The sequence below is a fragment of the Zychaea mexicana genome, assembly GCF_025766255.1.
Source record: "Zychaea mexicana strain RSA 1403 chromosome Unknown BDB00scaffold_143, whole genome shotgun sequence".
Classification (NCBI taxonomy): Eukaryota; Fungi; Mucoromycota; class Mucoromycetes; order Mucorales; family Lichtheimiaceae; genus Zychaea; species Zychaea mexicana.
Genome location: NW_026516806.1, coordinates 50,822 through 75,074, shown reverse-complemented (window position 1 = coordinate 75,074; position 24,253 = coordinate 50,822). Strand labels below are relative to the sequence as shown.

Sequence of the window (24,253 nt, the reverse complement as noted above, 5' to 3'; positions counted from 1 at the left end):
TATGCTTAAGGTTGTTCTATGATCTGCATTGTTTAAAACAAGCCTTTTATATGATTTATGGATCTTTTCATTTTCGCGCTGCTATACAGATCAGCATATATCTTGTGCAGACTATGTTGAATCAAAAATTGATTTAAAACCTTAATTATGTGCCGTCAACTCAATACAAAAGGAAGTATGACGCGTTATTCTACGTTGGAATAACTATTGTATGTAAAAGTATTGCCCCTGGATAATAATGGTTTCCCTCTTCTCTAGGAAATACCAGTGTACATATATATATGGAAAGTGCTTATGCAATCACAATGTCTACAATAGGAAATTACTCGTCAAATTTCGAATTTTGGTTTACTTGTGCATGGCAGGATGTACCAAATAGTCTTTTTTTTTGCCTTAAAATGATGTTTGGTACCACAGGTATAGCTGATTTAAATCCTTCATGTACATTGCATAAGCTTGATATATTACTAGATTGTTACTTGTAGATAAATTACTAGTCCACTATCACAACGCTATTGGTTCTCTGTTTTACATATGAGATCGCAATATCAGTGATGGATGTATACCTTTTGAGTGTCATCTTGTCCAGGTTTTTGCAAAGTATAGTCGTCATTATTATCGGCTGTATATATCGTTCTTGCTTTGTTACAGCACGAAAAAAAAACGTAACTCTATTATTATACATATCGGTGCACCTTCATACTGAGGCGCTTTCTCCTTTTCCGTAGACCCCATTTTTTAATAGCGTTCTTGTCACATCTTGAGTAAGGGTTTACAGATCCTGGTTTTCCGCAAGAATCTATTCACCTACATACCAAGAACTGTTCTATTAAGTATCGCTTCCATGAAGCCTTAAATATCCCAATCATCAGATCGAAACTAATCCTTACGTAACATTTTCCCATGATATTCTTGTTTTCAACTTCGGGACTTGTGGCCAAGTAGAGTTGAGTGAGGGCTCTTTTCCCGACATAATCGCCTCCTAAAACTGTAGACAAAATCGAATTTTTCTCGATGGCGTGCCTACTGAGATCGCTTTTCGCGACACCAGGGTGATTGCAGTTAACATAAACCTAAAAATAGTAGGAGACATAGGAGGATAGAAGTATACCATTAGCAGCCATACTATAAACTTGGAAACAACAACATACTGTGTTTATGTCTGAATATATTTCTTACCTTGCGGATTCCCTTGGACTCCAATCGTTTAGTCAACTCCCGGGTGATCAGGATATCATAAGCCTAGAGAAACTGAGTACCATATGTCACCCGTGTTATTAGATTTGTCTCCCAAATCAAGGTAGTTTTTTTCTGCGATATAGTAACTATACCTTGCTGAACCATATTAAAAAGCGGAATTATAGCCTTTTTCATCGTTCGCTTAATCTAAGCTACGAGCAAAAAGTGATGTCGACTGGTGGACATTGGAGCTGACATTTACAATACGGCTCGGCGCTGATTTGATCAGGAGAGGGAGTAATTGCATGGTCAAGTAGTAGTGTGCTACATGAATGGTCGCAAATGGGTTTCGAGGCCTATAATGGCAACAACCAGTCATCCATTGATACAACTGTATCATCATGTCACGCGTCATCTCTCAGACTACTACGTAGGTTTACAAGAAGAGTTAATGCGGTAAAGTCGTACCTGCCATCCTAAGAGCGACAATTTAGATAAAGCGCCCATCTTCCATTTGCTTCAAATATCTGAGCAATACATCACGATCTAAAGTCGTTATAGTCAAGCCCTTGACGTGCTTTGCAATATAAGGCAAAATGCGCGCAACCATAGTTTCTGCTTCACCGTTTTGTTCGTTGGCTATGTCCTTCAATGCTCTCCGACAGGCCGCTATCTTCTTGTCCCATACGGTAGAAACGTTCAAGCAGGTTACCTTGCCCTTCTCTGAGAGCTACTCGATAATGTCATCAACTATCTCCAGTGGAAGCGCAGCAATAATGTCACTCTTTTATTTCGCTTTTTTTGCAAAGCATCCTGTTTGCTATGCTCCAGTTAATTGTATGCTGGATTGTCGTGCGAGATTTTTTTCCCCAAAGCTGCTTGGTACATTTGAGCTGCCTTTGATGGCTTGCCTTGCATATCTAGCAAGTTACCGAGCCTCAAATATCCGACCGCCGCTCTTGATTTATGAGCGATCATAGCTTCAGCATCTCTGCTGGTTTCGTTGAAATCAAGAGCATCGGCACGATCGTCCGTCATGGTCTCTGGTGGGTGCTGTTCACTTTTAACAGTAGATGTCGGAAGATTCAAGGTCTCATCGTAGTTATTATTGCTGGTTGAATCCATTGTCATGATAAATTTGGGTCGGATTGGTATTTTGTTGTACAGTGGTGACTGGATGATATCCGTTTATAAGCTAACAATAAATTTATGTAAATTTGTCATAATAGAGAAACAATGAGGGCTCAACCCGGCTCTTTCTTGAAAAATAAATGGAAGTGTGTTGCCATGAAACGTTATTGATTACCTTAGATATAAGCGTCGTTTTATGTGCTTTATCAATAGTAATACTGGGAAGTGTACAAAAAAGCGTCGTAAAAAACACTGTAATAGATACATATGACAGATACTTTATATATTCAATGCTTTCATTTTGTATCATTATCAGATTTAGGTCGTCACAGCATTGATTTGAGCGAGCTACTTCAGCTGACGCTGATCATCTAGTCCTCTTACATCATATATACAGTATACATGTTAGCAAAAATCATCATTGTACAGCTGGTACGCATACATTTTGTATGCTCCTCTCATGCGCTACGATGACCACAATACCTCGTATAATGGCTGTCAGAACACATTCATAAGGGCGGAAGAGCGCACCGATTACTCGATAATGAGGATCATCCTCTTCCCTGTGTAGCTCGTACAATATAAAGCAAAGTAGACTTTGTTACATGTATGATATAATTGGATAGGATATATTATATGGTATAGCATAGAAACACACAATCTGTAGTTAAGGTCCAATGTGACAGCATTGAACTTCCTTGTCTATCCTATTTTTACAGATGCTTTTTTGCCTTCAAAGACTTGCCAAAACGCCGCACATCATCCACCAACACATCCGGGACTTCTAATGCTGGAAAATGTCCGCCCTAATAAAGAAGACCATTAATATATGACAAGATCATTCATTGTAATGGACTCCATCAAAAGACTCGCTACGTACCACATCCGGTTCATTATATTGCACGAGGTTACCACTCGCCTCCAACCATTCACGAGGAAACTGTAAAGACGGTTTAATCAAGTGTTAGGTACTATGTGCTCATGATCTAGTAGTTATTCTCTTACACCCTACCTTGGAAAGCTCGCCGGGGAAGTAAGCTGCCGCCATAGGGATGGTGACCGAGCCCATGAACACCTTCATCATTTCTGCTTCGTTGAAAGCCTCGTAATACAGACGTGTAGACGATGACATTGTGTTTGTCAGCCAGTAGATGGTAACTTGCGTCAGAAATTCTTCGGTCGTGACAGTTTCTGGTAACGCCTGGGTCTCTACGTTCCCAGAAGGATGATACGTCCAATTGTGAAATTTCTCAAGCATCCATGCTATGTTGTTGCAACAGAAAGGTCATTTATCTTTCAAAAATATATATATACATACATCTTGTTTTCTCAACTCACCTAAAAGACCGACAGGGCTATCAGATAACCCGTATGCTAACGTGTATGGTCGAGTGGCCTGTATAGCCCGATATCCGGAATCTCGATCATTTTGCACATCGGCAAATGATTTTCCCTTGAGCTTCACGACGCCCTGACCGTACACAGGATCAAAACCGAGAACAGTACTTGCGAGAAACTTGGCCACCTTAACAGGGTGAGAAAACAAAAACGAGGGCGTAGGTAACGGTGGCGGGCAGAGTGGCATCACTGTGTGGTACCCCTTGCAATGCGATGATCTTTCCATGGCAATCCACTTTCCAATCGTACTTCCCCAATCGGATCCGTGTACAACTATGTTGTATATATTAGTTCTATCGATTTCTGTGTTTGTTGACTTTGAAATACACATACCGTACTCATTGTACCCGATGGTGGTCATGAGCTCAGCCATGATTTCGCCATTCTTTGCAACACCGTAACCAGGCAGTTTGGGTGCTTCTGAGAACCCGTAGCCAGGTAAGCTGGGAATTACGACGTGAAAAGCCTATCAACGATACCCATTTATTGTGTGTAAGCATAATGAGGTTGGGGAATTGTTTTCAACCATACCTGTCCTCCATTTGCGCCGTCTCGGAGAGGCTGGATTACTTTGTGATATTCATAAAAGTTGGATGGCCAGCCGTTCAACAAAAGGAGAGGAATAGCATTGGGCTTGTCTGAAGGTTCATGGATAAAGTGGACACGTAAGCCTTGAGCGGTTATTTGGTAATGGTGCCATTGATTCATTTCAGCACGCGCTTTTTCCCAGTCGTACTCGTTGAGCCATGCTTTCACCAGCGGTTCGACAGCCCAGCGAGGCGCGCCGTATGTCCATCCGACATCCTTCTCAAGCTCGTTAGGATACTCGGCATTTTGGAGTTTTTGCTTGAGCAAAGCGAGTCGTTCAGACGGGATAGATGGTATTTCAAAAGGTTCAATGTTCGACATTGTTTGGATCGAGAAAATTAAGGAAAGAGAAGATTTTCCTGCGCACCTGATTTTTATGCAGCTCGATCCTGGCTTATTCCGCCAGTTAACCGAATCGGACCGATTGTTACCCCGTAGGCCGATGGACTCGACAGGTGATTTTTGCTTGAACCTGTAGTTAATACACACATGTATGCGTTGTAACCACATTGCGTGCAACGCAAAGCCTGAGGACAGTACAGCGCTACGTTGGCACTAAAATTTTCTCTTTTAATAGAGTCATAACCTTCTAAGAACGCCATCAAGTGGTTTTCCTGAGTTTCTTTGACGGTTGTCGCGAGCTTAAAAAAGGCCCGAGTTCACCACAGAAAAGAAACAACAAAACAGTTTGACCCGGAAGTACCGAGCATAGTAACGTAGTATAGTATTTTAAAGATATAGAGTAATATCAAAAGGAAGGAGATAGTTTACGAAATGATTATTCGTATACGTATATAAGAAGCATACCATAATCTTTTGTCGGTCGATTTGCTATATGAACTTTCCAATACTGTACAGTAACTCTGACATCTCTTTTTTCGATAAATATTATGTTTCCTTACTATGATGTAATCACATATACAGCTCCCGCTCCTTTCATCGTTCAATATCCCCACACCGATGTAAACAGTTCATCAATACAGCCACAAGTAAAAAGAAACAATGATGTTTAAAGGTTATCGAAACGTTGCTTGTGGTGGATAGGCAAGTTTATATATAAAAGAGTTCTATAAGTTCGCTTTTTTCTTGGCTGGCTGCGCCGTTTCAACTGCCATTTGATGTCTAATTATTAAAAAAAGATAGAATAGCAGGGTGGGGATGCCGGGAACACATATAAGTTATCCCAAATACATGTCACTCTTGTTGTTTTCTTCTGATGACGTACCTCACATTAGCAAGTAAATAACCATTCTGATCAAATAGCCACACATCCCCATTTATAAAGCCATCAATGAGATCACTCATAATAACTTTAGCTAGTACACGCTGGATTGGGTTTACTGGAAGTGGACGGAATTTGATCTCCATTTGGAGCGTCATTCTCGGCAATCGTACCAGCTCGTTATGTTGGGCATATGGTTTAGTGATATTTAATAGGTCAGCGAAACAGGCAAGGCTTTTGATGTCAATCAGTTGCTGTCCATCACTTGTATGTGGCCATTCAAGTGCATGCCAAACTTCTCCTTCGTAACTGCGCTCGTGGTTCTCGTAAATGGTGATGACATCGGATGCACGCAAAAAGAGTTCCATAATAGGACTAGGCTGCATATTGTTGTCGAACACAGGCGAAGCTGGATCGTTGTTCATGATATGAAACGATGCACTATCGTAACTACTACTTGCTGTAGTTATGATAGTGTGAAGCTTGGCAGTGTATAATGATGGATTGTAGTCGTCAATGCTGGATAATAGTTGCTGTTGCGGTTGTTGATGTTGCTTGAGAACAACTTGAGCAACACAAAAATTCCGCTCGCTAGATTTGAGCTCTTTCACTTCCACAATGCATGGACCTGCATTACCAGGTTTGAAAAAGAACGAGTTCACCGCGACAATACGTCGGTCGGGTGTATATCGTAGAATAGCATCCATCGCCATTGCAACGAGGTACCCTATTTTGTAATATAATATTGTCGTTTAACAGGCCGTCCTTCAGGTTAGCATTCAAGTTTATCTTCCGTTGCACATTGGTGTGTATCGCTGTGTAGAGAACAATCGCAGACTCTTCAACTTACCACCCTGATGGGATATAGGTACGTGCAAAGAAAAGAGATTAGCGACTGCTGTGCCTAGTTGTACCTGAATGGTTATGATAGAAGTTTTCTAAGAGGTATGAAACTGTACCTGAGCGCTGCCATGAAAAACACAATAGTCCTAAATGTTTTATTTTATATCTATTATTGGACGCGATCGAGCAACAATAAAAACCGAAGATAATACTATTGTTAAAGCATGACATACAGGATCTATATTCCCAACGTATATTAATTTGCTTTCTCGTGTGTCGAGGTATCGAAGTGTTGTAGCTTTTTGATAATCAGGCATTCTTTTAGCGCGATATTATTACAAGAAAGGAAGGAGCAAGCGATTTAGAAGAGGGGAAAAAATAGCACGACGCTGGTACAAAATAAGCAGCTACCATGTACGCAGTAGATGGTGGTACAAATCCCATAAAAGTTTGTGGGAGGTACAGTATATACAGATGGCTTCGCTTATAATATACACAATAGACACAGGGTGTGGGCCACCAAACGGCTGTATCTCAGCGGATCAGGCTTCATATTTACATAAATTCACATAGTAATGGGCCAATGGAATACTTAAATTATGTAATCACACCAGCCTGCTGGGCTGGTCGTGAGTTGTAGGTAGCACAATAAAGCGCCATTTTTTATATGTGTTCACATGCCCCTTCCTTTTACGGTTTGCTCCTTCTTTTTTAATCTCTTATCGATGTAAGTTTGAAGAAAGCTAGAAATGTCCCTGAAATGTAACAGAATTTTGGCTCAAAAGCTGGTATACGGCAGCCAGAAATCGAGCAATGCTGTCCTCAAAGTGCCAGCTGAATCGGGTACATACATATCAAGTCATGCCGAAGAAGGAATCATAAACAGCGAAACGGAATTACGATTGATGCTTATTGCTCCTGTAGTATCAGTAGATAGAAGCTCTCCACAGATCCAAAATCCAACAAGCAAACATGTATGTACAGACATTTGCTACACAATAGTACTTGACAAACAGCAAGATTGTGCTCTATAGCATTTGATGATTCTAGTATCAAGCTGCTGGTCATCCACCGCCTACTGTACAAGAAACACTGAAGACGATGACGGTTACGATGATAACGACATAATCGACGAGTCATCGGATCGCGATCTTGTAGCTGCAATTGACGGTCAGATTGTGCTGCTGGCAACGTTAGATGGGTATATCAATCGTATTGTATTTAATGAAACAAGGGTCCTGAACAGGAGTACATTAAAGGGACGTATTAAGCTTAACCGCCAAATTCATCGTTTGCATTAGACAAGGATAGCAAATACTAAACCGTTTTACATCCGCCCGCTTTATTCTCTGGTTTGCGTACTATTTTTGTGCCAAGATTAAGGACCAAGTGTCGTTATTGCTATGCTTACAAAAAAATACTGTGATGCTTGTAAATAGAAAGTCAAAGTTATATGTTACTTCGAAAGGGACTCCATCCAATATCTGTGTTCTGTTACTGTATGTGTGTTGACTTAACCGGTACAGGAATAGGCTCCAATCTACGTGGACGACCTCGACGCGGCGGCCGCAAGATGAGCAATAGACATACACTCTCTTATCCGGTGTTATTGCAGGACTTATATAGAGCAAGTCAGACTTGCTTTTCCTGTTTTTGCCCATTGCTTATGCCGACAGCTACTAAAGCTACATATGACAGTGAAATCAAGACAGTGAAAGTTTATGACGCTCTCCAATATGTCAATCCGGTTACGCTACCTTTAGTCGTTATTCTCTCTTATGTACTGCCATAATCATCGCTGCCGTTACCTAATTATTCTCTCCCACTAGTCATCTCCTCCCCACTTTCGACCCTACCATCTCAACACCAACACATTATACATCTTCACCTGACTTTCTGCACCATCCATCGTATCATCATTTGACATGGTGTGCTTGTTGCTACAAGGTTTTGCTCGGGTATCTTGATAGCGCGCACCTCCCCTCTTCCTCGAAACATTGCATGAGTGCCAGTACTCTCAGTACGTGTATGATCGTTTATTGTAGCATACTTCCAGGACACACAGTAATTATTCAAGTCAAAACCTTTAAATTGCCGCGTTCCTGAGACGACTTTCCTACTATTGTTGTACTTCATGTATATCGCTACTCATTAAGCCTGGTGAGATGATACAGTGGTAGGTTCAGTACCTCATGCTCTTAGCATACGGGAGGATTAAACGGTTAATGTAGCGAAGTACAGTGATACCTAAATGAGCTACTGTTACTACAAGATAGCAAAACGACCCGACAAGCACAAAGATGATCATGGCCAATCAGTTACATTGAGAAATTATAGCTAGAGAGTAGATAATTGTAGTTGTTAGCATTCAACGCTCGAAACTTTCAGTCCCTGCTTCTATGAATACCCAGTATGACACTCTTGTTTTATTTATGTCAAAACAAGTTGAGTTTCATGCATACAAATCGTTTTTCCATGTCCGTGTACACGTTCAACCCCGACCGACCTTCTTGTGATTTGGATCACCCTGAAGCAAGACTGAGAAACATGAACTCTTTGTAGTAAATGTACAGGAAATGAAAGAGCGCAAAATACAGTTAGGGACTGTGTGGAGGAGAATAGGCTTTTATCTAATTGATGTTTAAAGAATTGCTTTTAGCCGAACAATCATGTTGACGCAGTTATCATTTAGAAACGACTCCAATATGCGGCATGTTTCAAAGAGCTGGAAGCAAAGCTTAATTAAAGAGGATTAGGTGATGTAGCTCAAGTAAGCTTTTCCAAGCGAACGAAAATCAGTTACGTTTTAGCACTATCTCGCTATAACTCGTAGAAGACTGGGGGGGGGGGAATCCCTGCCCTTCCCGTTCTTTTTACTATGTAACCATGGTTCCTGACAAGGATCTTTGAGCCGCACCGATTTGGCTTACAATATCAATACTTTGTTTCTTCATTAACCGAGTGGTACGTACTGCTCTTCAGTAAAACAGGGAATGACTGTCTGACGGCCATCAATTAGCTGCTGCGGTGACTCACCCACAGAGGTGGCACTCTGTCATGACAAATCCCAACGGAGTTTGATTCTGCTCGCAAAACGCACACGCACGCAGGCCTTCTTCCTTCTCTCGGCACGCACACCCGTCCTCTCTTTATTTCTTGGTTGTACCGAAATCCCCACTGACAATCATGGTGAGTTGATCTATTTTCTTCATGTTACTGTTGTTAGTGTGCGGTTTTTTTCAATAGTTTTGTAGCTGCTACTACTTTATATGCTTTCTTTTTCGCGCAAAATCACTTTGATAATAAGGAAAAGAAACACGTCATTCCATAGTACACACATGTATACGAGCGTGTTTCTCAACTTAATGTTCCTTTGTTTTGGCTATTTTAGGACGACAACATGTCTGACGCTGGCCCTACCAATGAGGCCCAATACGACTTTGATAGGCAAATGACAGAGGCAGAACCGATCCCTACGTTGTCCGTTGTCGACGATTGTAAGTTTTCCCCGTTTGGACCTTAAAACACCAACACCAAACCTTTTTGTCGTTTCTAAAGTCCAATTCGTCACCTCTTTCTGTGTCTTTCAATTTCTCTCTCTTTCTTTACTATCGTGGGCACACGCAACACCATGGTTTAATCTAGATGAAGAGATTGCAAACAAAGAAATGCCGCAAATGGAAGAAGATATTGTCGAAACTAAAGTTTATCACTGGGACGTTACGAACTGGCGAAACCTCTCTGACCGAGAGCAGTCGCCTGTTTTCGAAGCAGGTGGTCACAAGTGGTAAAGCTTATACCGATATTCTGCCCATTTTCTGGTTTTTTGATAGATGTGCTTATTTGTACAATTATTTTACTGTAGGAACGTACTTCTTTTTCCAAGAGGCAACAATCAGCATGAGCAATTATCAGTGTATCTAGAGTTTGCGGACTTGAGGGACGAAGGCCATGATCCCGAAGTGTACTCGTGTGCTCAATTCCTCATCTGTTTGTCTCCTCCATCTGATCCTACACATTATGTTTGCCAAGGTAAAAAGAAAATACAAGTGCGCAGTGAAGCCTATTTCATCATACATGTTTTCTTTGGCAATCTTTTCGCTAAATATACGTCATATCTATCAATCGACAATAGCATCACATCGACGTTTTCATCGAGACGAGTCAGATTGGGGCTTTACGCGGTTTGTGGATTTAAGACGACTTTATCAGGCAGATGCAAATACCGGCACTGGTCCGTTTGTAGAGGATGACCAACTTCGGATCAGTGTGATTGTGCGCGGGATTCAGGATCCTACTGGCGTTTTATGGCATAACTTTGTCAAGTATGTTGAAGGAAGGAGGCAAAAAAATTCTATCAACAACAGAAACGAAGCGTGTTTGTGCTTGTACTATGTTTACTAACCCGACCCTTTTTTTTTGTTGTCAGTTATGATTCCAAAAAAATGACGGGTTATGTGGGTCTTAAGAACCAGGGTGCAACGTGTTACATGAACTCGTTGTTCCAATCGCTGTATTGTACCAACTTTTTCCGAAAAGCAGTATATCAAATTCCTACCGAAAACGACGATCCAAACGGAAGCATCGCTCTTTCCCTCCAACGACTATTTTACAATTTGCAGTTCGATTCAGATTCTGTTGGTAAGTTTTTTTTTTCAACCAATACCATAGCAGCACTCATCGTTTTACCTTACTTTATCTGGAGACACGATTGGACTCAGATTGCTAAGCGATCTTTTTTTTATGTACTTGTACGAATTTTTTGCATGTACAGGCACCCTTGAAGTTACTAGATCGTTTGGTTGGAATTCAGCAGACGCATTTATGCAGCATGATGTTCAGGAATTCAACAGAGTCCTACAAGATGCATTAGAAGTCAAAATGAAGGTAAAAACAATGCATAGTCTGGCTATATCTTTTTCACGTGCTTGATTAAAAGGTGGACTAACACGGGAAATTGAATGATCACAGAATACACCTGCGGATGGTGCTATCAAGAAGCTGTTTGAAGGCAAGATGAAGAGTTTTATAAAGTGTATCAATGTCAATTATGAATCAAGTCGATCAGAGGATTATTATGGTAATTATGGCGAGAGAATAAGAAACAGGTTACGGAGCAAATGTGTGTATGCAATGGCGGAATAAATGCCTAATACGCAAATTATATATTAGACATCCAACTGAACGTCAAAGGTTGCAAAAATCTTGAAGAGTCGTTTAAGGACTATGTTGCTGAAGAAACGCTCGAGGGCGACAACAAATATATGGCCGAAGGACATGGCTTGCAGGATGCCAAGAAAGGTGTCATTTTCGAGAGCTTCCCTCCTGTATTGCACCTTCAATTGAAGCGATTTGAATATGATATCCAAAAAGATGCAATGGTCAAGGTAAAAGGCAACAACGAATTGTATAGAAACTGAAATGGTATACATTGCATTAGCTGGGAAACTAATACGCTTTTATATGCAATTGTACATGTACAGATCAATGATCGCCATGAGTTTCCACTTGAAATTGACCTAGAACCATATCTTTCGGATGATGCCGATCGATCTCAATCTCATAAATATGCTTTGCACGGGTAAATATCAACCACAAGTGCTAATCTCCACCAACTGCAAAATCATGCAAAACAATTGGTTACTAATGCTCTATCCTTTATTAAACAATTCTAGTGTGTTGGTTCACAGTGGTGATTTGACAGGTGGCCATTATTTCGCCTTTGTAAAGCCAACCAAAGATGGAAAATGGTTAGTGGATGCTTAAACATGGCCGGGCGGTGATAATAAGGTAGCCAAAAAAACTGATCTAATGTGCGTGCAAACTAGGCTCAAATTCGATGACGATCGTGTGGTTCCTGCGACTTCAAAAGAAGTATTGGAAGAGAATTTCGGTGGGGAACTCCTTGGTGGTGCTGGCATGAACGGTCGACCGAACATGCGAGGCTTGAAACGATTCACCAATGCATATATGCTTGTGTATGTCCGCGAGTCCATGCGGGATGAAATACTGAGCCCAGTAAGCAAGGATGACATACCCGAACATCTTGTAAAGAAGCTGGAAGTGGAGCGCGAGGAGCGTATAAAGGAAGAAAAGGATCGTGCGGAGCAGCATCTGTATATGCGAATGTACTTGGTTACGGATGAACATTTCCAATCCAATACTGGCTTTGATTTTGTCGAGTTGTACGATCGGCAGTCCTCAGATAAGACTCTGGTGCAATCGCAGCCGATTCTTAAGAAACAGAAATACGGCGCATTCATGCAAGAGCTGGCCGAAAAAATGGGTAAAAACGTCAACGAATTTAGACTGTGGCTCCTCATGAACCGACAGAATCGAACAGTTCGCCCTGAAACACCCATAACGAACAATGAAAAGGAAATGGAACTCACGATGGAACAAATCAAGCAAAAGTACCTCAATGAAAACCAGCCCTTGAAACTGTACGTCGAAACGGCAACAGTGTATCAGAACGGACAGCCCTACTTCCCTCCTCCGCCATCAAACACAGCACAGCAAGTCCTGGTGTTCATTAAATTATTCGATCCTGAGCTCCAACGGGTTCGGTAAGTCATTCTATATCTGTTTTTAATTCAGTTTCTCCACGTGGATAATATTGACACATGTGCTTTCTTTCTTCTGGATTCGCTTATTTGGATTAGCGGTATTGGGAGACTCTATGTCCCACTTATGGGCAAGGTGGGCTCCATCATGGATCAGCTGAATGATATGGCAGGATTTGAGCCAGGCACACTGTTATCGCTGTATGAGGTAAAAGAAAGATACGAGGGGAGCTTTGCTTGGAGACAATGTCGTGCTCATGTCACATACTTGGAATCGTATATATAGGAGATTAAACCTTCCATGATTGACGCAATGAACACCGGTCTAACGTTCAGCGAAGCAGAAATCCAAGATGGCGACATTATATGTATTCAGAAGGAGCTGCGTGATGACGAGTAAGTTTACACGAAAAGAAGGAAAAGAACATGTACGAAAACAGGCAAAATAGCATGGGAATATTCCTAAAACGGCACTATATCATAGCATTGCACAATACCATGCACAAGGACTCTATCCTAACGTCCCAGAGTTCATGGACTACCAGCTCAACAAGGTACAAGTGGTGTTTACGCCAAAGGACAAGAATCCTGAGCATGTGGTTACATTAGCGCTGCACAAGCAAACAAAGTACAACGACGTGGCAATTAAGCTTGCCGAGCAGCTGGATGCAGACCCTGAGAAAATCCAATTTTTCAACATTGGGGTACAAGACGAGCCAAAAGCAGCCATTCGCCGATCCTTGACCTCAAGCTTGGAAGACATGTTGCACACACCATATCCAACGCGCAACCATCATCTCAAACAAAAAGTCTTTTACGAAGTTCTGGACATTAAGCTGTCCGAGCTCGAATCAAAACGACAGGTGAAAATCACGCTGTGCACACCCACATTGAAAGACTGCGAAACGACGATAATATGGGTGTCCAAGCAGGCTCGCATTGCCGATCTGTTGAGAGAGCTGGGCGTTGTCAAGGACCAGCAAGAGAACAAAAGCAACAAGTTCTTGTCGGCGAATGGCACGCGACGCGTGCGAGTATTCGAAGCGATTAGCAACCGTTTCCATCGCGAGTTCCTAGGCACGGATGCATTGGCATTGCTGTCGGAGAGCCCGACTGCCCAACTCTATGTGGAGGTAAACAAAACTACTCTATTGTTGATTGCTGCGGCTACTAGGTCTAGTTTCTATTAAAACCATGATCTTGCTGTTCTTAGGAAATACCACAAGAAGAACTTGAGATGCGGGATGACGACATATTCATCCGCGTGTTCCACTACCAACGTGATACTTCTCGAACACACTCAGTACCATTTAAGTTCCTCGTCAGAAAGGTAAATATTCAAATTGCGAAAACGGATACGATTAATGACATGTGTTGCTCACTATTTGCTTTTGCGTCCTTGCCTCTTTAGGACGAACCTCTCAGTGAAACCAAGCAACGTTTGCAGGCTCGAACAGGACTCGGCGATAAAGAATGGAGCAAAGTAAAGTTTAACATTGTGACGACATACTCTGCTGCGCCCATTGATGAAGGTAGTTAAAGCACGGGAGCGTGTGTTTTCGCGGTGGAGGATCGTTGCAAATTAATTGAACTCGAGAGACTAACGCAAAGATACACTTAAGCAGTCGACTTTAAACTGAGTGACCACCAGTTCAATCGGGATGATTCATTAGGGCTGGACCATATTGATCGCACAGGCCGGGCTAATAGGATAGGGTTAGAGAAGCCGCTCTCTATCCGAGGTTAGAGGAAAAGCAAAGGAAAAAGAAACACCAAAAAAAAAAGTTATGAAAGTATTTATAAATATACTACACACTACACACACACACACACACATTCAACATTTACAACTCACAGCCAAGCTACTATTTAATCATCATCATCACCACCACCACCACCACCACCACCACCACCTATGCAACCTCCAAAAACGGTATGGTTACAAGCTATTACCCAAAATGTCATTTCGTTGTTGCTTCTTAGTACATGCGATTCTCTTGTATGGGGGGTCACCCTTCTTCTTCTTCTTCTTCTTCTTCTTTTCCTCATAAACCACACAAAGCACACACTCTCCCGCCCGGTCCATTCACAAAAATACAAGCTTCAATCACTTGGTTGGTGCCATTTATTAAACTTTTTGACTGATTGTCTTTACAAACATTCTCGACATCTTCCCCTATTTCCTGCCCTCTCCCACGTTTTCTTAACTTGACTCGGTCCGACCACCTTTAATTCCTTCCCGCTTATCTTTTTCAGTACCGAAAGAAACCTTTCAGTTAGTGTTGCGTGCGAGTGCGAGTGTATGCCCCTCTCGTTCTCTTTCTTGATCAGGACCGACCACGCCATTCCGTGAGACAGAAGCGCCCTGTTACTTTTTTTTTTTTGTTGAACCTTTCTTTTTTCGTATTCAGTAGTAAGGTTCACTTTCGAATTCTCTCTCCGCGTCTCTTCCTTCTTTCTTTTCCTCGAATCTCTTAATAATATCTCTTCATCATCGACGCCTATCTAACAGCACATATTTCTTTACTTTATCTAGCACTTGACATATTTTCTCGGCTTTAGCAAAGATGATGCTCTATAAGATTGTCGTATTAGGAGATGGCGGTGGTAAGACTACTATTAGAAGCTCTCAATAAATCTTAAGCTTCACGAAAAATAAGATAGATCGACGTTAACCGATATGGTTTTATATAGTGGGAAAAGCAAGTATCCTTTGCAACGATGCATAAAGAAAGTAGTAGCAGCAGTGAACGAGAGCATTGAGCTAATCTACTCTTTCTTTTTTCTCTTTTAAAAACTAGACAGCATTGACGATCCAGGTAATGGAAATCCGACTCTACTTCTTCCTTTCCCAGCTAGACGAGTTATTCCCTCCTCTACCGTCACTAATATGTGCACAAACTTCTTCCACCCCGTATTCTTGCTATTTACCCTAATAACCAATCGAACGAATACTTTCTAGCTGTGCTTGAATCACTTTGTTGGTAAGCTATGCACCAGTGCTGCAATGTCGTTAGTTATTATCGGCTATTGCCAATTAGCAACAGTCATGAGCATAATTAATGATATATTGATGTACATGTTATATACCACTTGGGTATTTCATATGCGATTATTTGACTTAGAGGTACACATAACAATATCGGAGGGTCAAAGAGAACTAAAAAGGGGAGGGCAGAGGAAGGAAAAACAGCGATTTCCGCAGACATGTGATATCTTGCTAATGCCCTCAAGTAGACATACGACCCTACCATTGAAGACTCCTATCGTAAGCAAGTGGTTATCGATGAGCAGCCGTGTGTCTTGGAAGTTCTCGACACTGCTGGACAAGGTAAGCTCGCTTCTATTAACGTGGTGTAGTTTAGAATAGCATAAACATGCAGGCAAACAGAGAGACTGCATCATTTCTTTTGGAAGCTGATCTGACTTGCACAAAAACGCACATACACAATTCCTATCTCCTTTCCCATCATTCCAACAAAAAAAAAAACAACCGTCGCTATAGAGGAATACACAGCTTTGCGAGATCAATGGATTCGCGACGGAGAAGGGTTTTTACTCGTATATTCCATTTCATCACGATCCACCTTTGAACGCGTCGAACGATTTCGGGACCAGATATTTCGCGTCAAGGATGTCAACCAAGTGCCGCTGATCCTTGTCGGTAACAAATGCGACAAGGTTACAGAACGCGAAGTATCTCGCGAAGAAGGCTTACAAATGGCAAGACGATTGCGTTGCGAATTCACGGAGACCTCAGCGAAAACATGCGTCAACGTCGAGCGATCATTCTACTCGGTGGTGCGGATGATTCGAGCCACTCGTGACGGACCAACTCATCACCGTAATAAGAAAAAGAGAGACGGAGGAGGAAAGAAATGCCCCATTTTGTAATGCACGGTGTATCATCAACAGCAAATCGACTCCATGTAAAACCACACATCGATCCTCCTTCGAACAACCATTGTTTTGTTCCCACCACACCTCCTCCAAACCCGTAGTATGTGCATACGACACACTACCACTTACTCTCTCAAATCACGAACAAACACACACGTAGTCCATGACAGCTTCCTTTGCTCTATGTCTACTCTGGTCTCCCCTGTCTATTCTATTATCTCCCTCCTGCCTATATAGCTTCTCTTCCTCGCATCACCATCTTACAACGTCTACCACCTCTACTTGTATGACATCAATCGATTTTTCCCTCTTTACACTCGTCAAAGTGCCACCGATGTTACCCATGACAGCTTTTTGTCGGCTTTTATTATAGTTTTGGGGGGTGGTAAAAGGCGTTACGAGCTTGCAGCACTTTTTGACTTTCGCTCGAACCCGCCTTTTTTTTCGCGTGATACAAGGCACGGTGATGTGTGCGTGAAACCACAACAGCGCATTTTCCGTTCATTTGACCATGCCCGATTTATTAATCACTGAACAAATAGAAGTTTAATCACAAGGAACAAGGAAAGGGCAGCGAGTCTTTCCTTCAACTAGCCTTTATCCGTGTGTGGCATAATAGTGGTTGAGACAAGTTTATGGAATCGATTAAGGAGCTGTCATATGAGCCTGAATAATCATATGAAGCAGTTAAAGTGTTAGCCGGACAGCGGAGAGGCTCGGCTGCTGAAATGCTTAAACTCTGTTCTTTTCCACTATTGTCATAGGATCAAACAGGTTTATTGTTATTGTCGTGCATGTGTCATGATGCTGATGCCGAACATACCTCGGTGGTAAGTCTGCTACTTGGGAAAGCATCCCAAGCCTTTCTAGCAACACGCTGAGTAGACCTTAGGAGTTATCGAAAGACACATTATGACCCCAATTATTGCATTGTAGCCAACAGCAGAATCTCGTTAATATTCAATGCTCTCTCATAATAATGAGAAGCTTCTGTACTAGGAAGAAACACTCTTGTAACTCAGACATACACCAGCGCCTTTTCGGATTCGTGTAACTTACGGTCTGACCATATCATGACAGTACAAGTGATGATTAAATCTATGGCGGGAAAGAAAGGTAAGAGGGGGATCGATATGGATGTCGGGTCCAATCGTGCGAGAATGAGCAAAAGTGTCTTTCCACTGATAAAACCTTTCACCGCGCGTAATAGAACACTGAGAATACTCTGCATTTGCATACATCATACAATGAGGATTTCTCTTTGTTATCTTTGTTAATCGTGATACTCCCCCAAAGATTACATGTAACCATGCATTGGCATCAGCATACTTCGGTGTGATTATTATTTTTTCAAATGTATCAATATGGTGATGATTATTAAGCTATAACAATAACAGAAAGAAGCATTCGATGCCGCTATTTCCAAAACCTGTACCGTGGGATAGTTTCCATTACTACAGCAACATTGGATATCATACAATCGTTCACCGACAGTAGTTTCCTAGTTTGCCACGTATCAAAACTATCATTATCGTCGTCCATTTAATGCCTTTCAATACAATCAATACTAGTGAACATCAACTTGCTTGTTATTGATGACTTCAATTTGGCTACATCTACAGTACTGGCTCTATGTTTTCTTCTGGTGGCTCTGCCATTCCCTCCTCCCGCAAAGCCTCCGCTCCGAGCAGCATCAGAACAGTGGTGAAGGTATTAACAGTCTAGGATGACGACTCTCCTGGCTCATCTAGGAACGTGAACAAGCGGTCGCCACCAGCTTTCTAAGCATATAGCATAGCTCTTCGTTGTACCTTTGTATGAAAATGTTGACGAGTCAGTAATGACACAACCATCGCATTTGCTTGATGTAGAAAATCGAATAAGACTTACGCGTGATATACTGCTATTCGTACGTATGTATTAAACCGCTGGAAATCTTGTTCTTTTCATTACGCCTTAAGCGTCCCCAAGGCATCCAGGGTCCATACATCTACTGATCTCTACGAAGGTACGGTACTTTGTTTTTTTGCTCTGTAACAGTTAAGCTAAACTTGATATGCTTTTTTAGATTGCTCACTAATGTTCTCTTCTCACCCAGGAAGGTCTAAGCTCATCATAAAGCCAAACTGTCGAGTTAGACTCTCATTATTACCATTGTCATCATTATCTCAAATCCAGCCGTTATGATACAGGGTAGAGCACCGTACGAGTGTACTTACTAATTCTCCAAAAGATACTATTGTTGCTAGATTAACTACACTACCTATCTTAACTAGTCTAAATGAACCTTTATCATATGAAAGCTACAGCAGTTCGGAATCTTAAGATACGGGATGAGAAATTATTTGGCACCCACAGTAGCTGTGAAGATGTAGTGCGAAACAATATTGTACTCGTCGTTACACCAAAGTATCAATCAAATCAAGTAGTAACCGAACGATCGCAAGTTCTTAGAATAAAGATTCATTTATTGATAAAGTAAATGTGGAAACAAGGAGGTGGTTACACTACATAATATCATTGGCATTTACTACGCTTCAATTTCTTACAAGTGGTCCCCGTTAAGATCAACCTTCAAAGGGGTCTAAAAAGGTTGAAGCTTCTGCGGGATGGAAAAAGGATGTGGTTGTATATCATGGCTTGATTTTTCCGATGATTATCTTGACGGGAGACCACTGCATATGTTTTGATAGTTTTGCATCGTTTCCATGTCTTCGGTGTCACTTTTGTTGTATCATACTGGATCAAGCTGCATTTATGCGATTTCAATGTATTCTCAATATTTCCAAAGAAGCATCAACTACAGCAAGAAGATTACATATTCTAAAGTGTCTTGCTTGTTTTCTTTTTTGACACTTCTTCTCTTGTATTAAACTATACCTTTAGTTGCAGAAATGAAGCTAGACATTGCTTTATCTTGCCAAGGTCACTGATCGATGTCGGTAATGCAAACCTGACTATGATAGCTCGCAGAGCCGGCAAAGTGCCATCAAATTCCAGGTTCATGTTGTATGTGTTGCAGTACGAGTAAAAAATGAGAAACTGCGCGTTGGTATCGTGCATCTGTCCCGTATAAATGAAGATAGCACTTTTACTCTATCTCTTATCATCAATCGAAACCCACACATTATTTGTTCTTGAAATATCATGGTCGACTAATGCATTGAGTATTATTTGGAGCCCCTGAGCGATTTTCTGCCAATTTTCAGCATCTTTGCTCGGATGAGGTGTCTTAATCTCTACGGCCATTATATCGAAGCGAATGTCCATATGTATGATATACTTTACAATTCGGAACTAGCTTTAGTTCTGATGTGGAAAAAAACAGTGGTGTACTATTATAGGCCCTATTGACGATTAGGGCGTGGTTGTACTAATGAAGATGGTGTGAGAACGCTGTTGACAATAATTGTGTTGGTGACGAAGGACTTAAAGGTGTCGCGCACGCCGAAAGCTGTGTATAAGCAATGTTTCTTTAGAAGCAGTCAGTAAAGGTACTTTACACAGTACACGAACTTCTAACAGCTATATGATTAGCAATACATAGCAGGTCTGAGATATATACAACGCTGACACGACCTCAGGAACCTCCGTTCATTACTATCTCGAATGCCAATCTGTCAAATGTCTCTCTTTTCCATTCCTAGATCAGCGGATATGGGAGCAGTTTGCATGAGAAAACGCATGACTTTTATCCATCCTTGCGTCTCGCCTACTTTTAAAGCGCCACAAGCATTTCTTTCAAAGATAAAGCACAAAGCAAGAAGCCAGAGTACTATGGCTATCTATAAAGACCCGTATCGCCACAGTTTGAGCACTATACGAAGGAAACAATTCGAGTATCCTGCTTTCCTGTGGTCATTCGCATCCCTTTTCTTCGTCAGCGTGACGTCTGCTTCATGTCTGCTATATCCTTTTTCGTCCACTTTTTGCCATTGCTTTTCTTTCCCATTCAATTGTGGCTATGCTTTCCTGCGCTACCAACCTGCGACCAGTGACTGTAACAAAAAGATATGGCGGTGCCATATTACCAAATGGAAAAAAGTTTATTTGTTTAGGTCCCTGCATTGCTTACGGCGACGGGGGATTGCCTTTCTAAGTCTCGAGTTTTTAGCCTAACTTGTTTCCTGGAGACCTGTGTATTAGGAAAACAGCAACTTGCCTATTCTCTCTAATCTACTGCAGCAAATGCACGTAACAAACCGCCTTATTCGAGATATCGTAGCAATTGATAGTTGTTAATTTTTTTCTCTAAAGAGAGGTGTCACCAGGAGGCACCTCCGAGTCTGTTTATAAAAACAGGATGTAACTAATTTTAGATCAATTACTTGTCCGCACAGCTTTATAAACCGAAAAAAGTGTCCTCGGCTTAGAATAAGCATTCTTTTCCGTTCATCTACCTCTCTTCGTTTTCACTGAAAAAAAATAGAACGAAAAAGAAGAGATGCCGCTCGACCTTCCTCAATATAAGAGCGACACCATGCCATCACGGCGACCACGAACCAACAAGCGAACGTTGGCAGCACTGGCTGTCGTCGGCATCTTTTTCCTCCTATTTCTAAATGCTCGCGTGGGCAATTCTGATTCTTCTTCTTCTTCTTCTTCTTCCTCCTCCTCCCCTTCATCAGTCCACGATCCATCCAATAAAGAACCTTCATTCAAAAACGACAAGCAACAGGATGAACTGTTTCCAGCACCCAATGTCGAACAACCGGATGTAGACGTACAGCAACCTCCATCGGACATTGAAGATCCCGATCTTTTCCCTGCCCTGGAAGTTGAAGACGATTCTGCCAGCAGCGAAGCCGAAAATATTTTACCTGACCAAGAATTATTTCCAACCACACCCAAGCAAGATCAAGGATTAGAGGACGAAGTAAAAGCAGGCGACAACGCCGTATCACCCCACTCCGATCATCATAGCACGCTCCCACATCTACTGGCCGAGGATAACCAGGACGATATCATTTTGAACGAGTCGAACCATTATACCTATCTCGTCGTGATCGCTTCGCCACCAGATCAGATGTCTCGCCGTCAGTTGATTCGTGAAAAATACTTTGGCTTGCGTGATAATTTGCTGCCGTGCATGCGCTATAATACCGACATGTTGTACAAGTTCTGGATCTATGGTAATATGATTCCTGCCAAGACGGACGAACGGCGTCGTTATGAAGCAGAAAAGATGGAGTGGGATGATCTTGAAGAAATGGGCAAAGGCGTCAAGTTTGAACAGACCAGTATTTTGGAATGGGTAGGTTTCATATCTCATTTTTCATCATTGACGAGGTTAAAGGTACATATTAGATGGAAAGATGAGAAGCTAATTTACTATATAAATTATACTAGGCTGAAACCACATTGGCAGAGCGTGGCATCACGTACGATTATTTGATTGTGCAGGATATCAACGCATTTGTTCAATTGGTGGACATCAAGCGAGAATTGGACAATGGCGTCATTAGCGAAAGCACCAACTCGCCTGTCGCCATTAACACCGATACACCTACCAACCTGGTGTGGGGAAACTTTGCTGGCAAAGAGAGCGATAAGCATGCATTCGTAGTGGGCTCGGCGGCTGTCAAACTCGCTGTTGAAAAGCAGGCCGAGATCACGTTGTATGACCTCAAGGTCCCTCATATCCTCACCAACATGTACAACTACTACGATTCGATAGCCACTGATGTGGAAAGTGCTGTGGATGCTACGTTGGAACCGGAGGCTGCTGCTGAAGAACAAGAGCGTGTAATTCCGCTCTTTATCCGTGAGGACGGACCTGACGACAATCATAGATTTATCCGCTGGGAGAACAATGTTGAATCTGTCCATGCTGAAGACAGCGTTGTTACACATATCTACCAGGACTCTGAGTTTGCTGATCTGGCTCGCTGGACTTATCTCAAGCCATCGCCTGTTTGCTATCCACGTAAATCTGCATTTAAGGACGGTCAACCCCCATTGGATCCCTTGGACGATGATCAAGAAGCTAGCGATGCCACCACGGATGACGACCCCGAGTTCTCCGCCAGCAACACAACTGCATCTGCCAGCAGTGAAGGCGGATCCTACGGCCCTTCTATTGCTCTAATGACCTCGTCGTTTATTTATCCCGACAACTGCATGGAGCCTTCTGCCACCTTGTCAGCAATCAACAAGCGCAAATACGCCGTACGCCATGGCCACAGTTTCGTTGCTCGATCTACCGAATTTGCTCAACAGCGGGGACGCAAGACTGTCTGGGGTAAAATCGATGCCATTGAAAAGGTGTTACCCAAGTATGACTGGATCTTTTGGGCCGATATGGACGCAGTCATTTTCAACCAAGAACGATCCCTATTCGAACTGTTAGACGAGTTGCGTGCCCGTTATCCCGGTGGCGAAGACGAGTTTGACAAGAACGTTGATCTGATTGTATCCCGACCACCCCGTGACCCGACTTTGAACGCAGGTGTCTTTTTCATGCGTAATTCGCCCTGGAGTATGCAGTTCCTTCGTGAGGTTCAAAACAACGAAGCTTGGTACAACAAGGGCTCGGCATACGAGCAGGGCGCCATGGCCGAGATCAGTGAAGATCCCAGACACAAGGACCATGTGTTTTTGCTCTATCCAGACGTACACACGTTCAACACATTCCCCAAGTTTTATCAGCCTGGCGATTTTATTGTTCATTATGCACCAGACAAGTGTCCAAGCCCGTTCGTACTGAAAGGATTGGAAGCAGCAGAAAGAATTGAAAATGGCGAGGTGATTGACAAGTTGATATAGTAAAATTCCTTATGTGATTTTGACTTTTTTCTTCGTTATTTTATTTTTTTGGTTCTGCATCACACATTCATATCTTCCACCTAACACTGCCACTCCTCCTAACCTTTCAGATCAACCTTTGTACATTCTATATAATTTTCTTTCAAAACTTCAACATCGTACAGCATATCGCTGTTTCCATCGGCTTGTATGGGCGCAATTGCATGTTTTCAGCGCATAATATAAAACTTTCTTTTTCATGTGATACTTTTCTATCAGTATATTTGCTGCTATTTTGGTGTTGTTTTAACTGTGGATGTAACTAAACAACGTTGTGCAGCGTTGCTATGGCGTTGTTATGATGATGGTTGGTCGATGAAAAGAAGAAAAGCAAGGCGAGTGGCAACAGAAAAAAAATATGGAATAGTCACTCCGCCGCCTTTTTGTGGCGTGATGTCAGAGCTATGTTTTTTTGTTGCTCTGTGTGCGTGCTGCCTCAAAAAAAACGCGAATTTTGTGCCTGCACGCTCCTCCACCTTGAGTTATATTATATACCCAACACACCTCCACCCCCTTCATATTTATTTTAGCTATTTTGCGGAACAACAGACAATCAGTCTTTCATACGAAAGAAACCGCCATTGTACTTCCACTGCTGTTGACGCTTTCCGCTCCCTTGCTACGG

The 24,253-nt window shown here is 42.1% G+C and overlaps 7 protein-coding genes across 7 annotated transcripts; 4 read left to right on the top strand and 3 right to left on the bottom strand.

Annotated features, from left to right (window-relative positions):
- Nucleotides 1-772: 772 nt before the first annotated feature.
- On the bottom strand, nt 773-1,818 carry BDB00DRAFT_943013 (uncharacterized protein; the record flags this gene model as incomplete). Its single annotated transcript, XM_053129425.1, has 6 exons — nt 1,718-1,818; nt 1,648-1,655; nt 1,442-1,535; nt 1,180-1,242; nt 891-1,073; nt 773-799 (listed from the first exon to the last, which is right to left on the bottom strand). Exons 1-6 carry the CDS (start codon nt 1,787-1,789, stop codon nt 773-775), a joined length of 447 nt encoding a protein of 148 aa, XP_052973612.1. The 5' UTR covers nt 1,790-1,818.
- Nucleotides 1,819-2,917: 1,099 nt separating this feature from the next.
- BDB00DRAFT_943012 (Alpha/Beta hydrolase protein) lies at nt 2,918-4,617 on the bottom strand (the record flags this gene model as incomplete). Its single annotated transcript, XM_053129424.1, has 6 exons — nt 2,918-3,116; nt 3,191-3,250; nt 3,323-3,573; nt 3,649-3,981; nt 4,042-4,174; nt 4,240-4,617. The coding sequence occupies 6 exons, from the start codon at nt 4,615-4,617 to the stop codon at nt 3,024-3,026; spliced, it is 1,248 nt and encodes a 415-aa protein (XP_052973611.1). The 3' UTR covers nt 2,918-3,023.
- Nucleotides 4,618-5,197: 580 nt separating this feature from the next.
- Nucleotides 5,198-6,729, bottom strand: BDB00DRAFT_854578 (uncharacterized protein). Its single transcript, XM_053125687.1, has 4 exons — nt 6,595-6,729; nt 6,369-6,507; nt 5,522-6,245; nt 5,198-5,418 (listed from the first exon to the last, which is right to left on the bottom strand). Exons 3-4 carry the CDS (start codon nt 6,229-6,231, stop codon nt 5,364-5,366), a joined length of 765 nt encoding a protein of 254 aa, XP_052973610.1. The 5' UTR covers nt 6,232-6,245; nt 6,369-6,507; nt 6,595-6,729; the 3' UTR covers nt 5,198-5,363.
- Nucleotides 6,730-7,038: 309 nt separating this feature from the next.
- On the top strand, nt 7,039-8,109 carry BDB00DRAFT_943010 (uncharacterized protein; the record flags this gene model as incomplete). Its single annotated transcript, XM_053129423.1, has 4 exons — nt 7,039-7,088; nt 7,131-7,204; nt 7,412-7,713; nt 7,801-8,109. 3 exons carry the CDS (start codon nt 7,039-7,041, stop codon nt 7,660-7,662), a joined length of 375 nt encoding a protein of 124 aa, XP_052973609.1. The 3' UTR covers nt 7,663-7,713; nt 7,801-8,109.
- Nucleotides 8,110-9,536: 1,427 nt separating this feature from the next.
- Nucleotides 9,537-14,838, top strand: BDB00DRAFT_854563 (cysteine proteinase). Its single transcript, XM_053125686.1, has 17 exons — nt 9,537-9,858; nt 10,007-10,148; nt 10,227-10,393; nt 10,497-10,686; nt 10,791-11,002; nt 11,136-11,248; nt 11,333-11,441; nt 11,534-11,748; nt 11,845-11,942; nt 12,037-12,111; nt 12,190-12,927; nt 13,024-13,132; nt 13,211-13,320; nt 13,409-14,057; nt 14,138-14,254; nt 14,336-14,456; nt 14,547-14,838. The coding sequence occupies exons 1-17, from the start codon at nt 9,762-9,764 to the stop codon at nt 14,669-14,671; spliced, it is 3,387 nt and encodes a 1,128-aa protein (XP_052973608.1). The 5' UTR covers nt 9,537-9,761; the 3' UTR covers nt 14,672-14,838.
- Nucleotides 14,839-15,491: 653 nt separating this feature from the next.
- Nucleotides 15,492-16,818, top strand: BDB00DRAFT_774616 (putative small G-protein Ras2; the record flags this gene model as incomplete). Its single annotated transcript, XM_053120172.1, has 4 exons — nt 15,492-15,531; nt 15,789-15,838; nt 16,162-16,255; nt 16,430-16,818. The coding sequence occupies 4 exons, from the start codon at nt 15,492-15,494 to the stop codon at nt 16,816-16,818; spliced, it is 573 nt and encodes a 190-aa protein (XP_052973607.1).
- Nucleotides 16,819-21,304: 4,486 nt separating this feature from the next.
- Nucleotides 21,305-23,589, top strand: BDB00DRAFT_878661 (galactosyl transferase GMA12/MNN10 family-domain-containing protein; the record flags this gene model as incomplete). Its single annotated transcript, XM_053127764.1, has 2 exons — nt 21,305-22,078; nt 22,174-23,589. The coding sequence occupies 2 exons, from the start codon at nt 21,305-21,307 to the stop codon at nt 23,587-23,589; spliced, it is 2,190 nt and encodes a 729-aa protein (XP_052973606.1).
- Between the last annotated feature and the right edge of the window lie 664 nt (nt 23,590-24,253).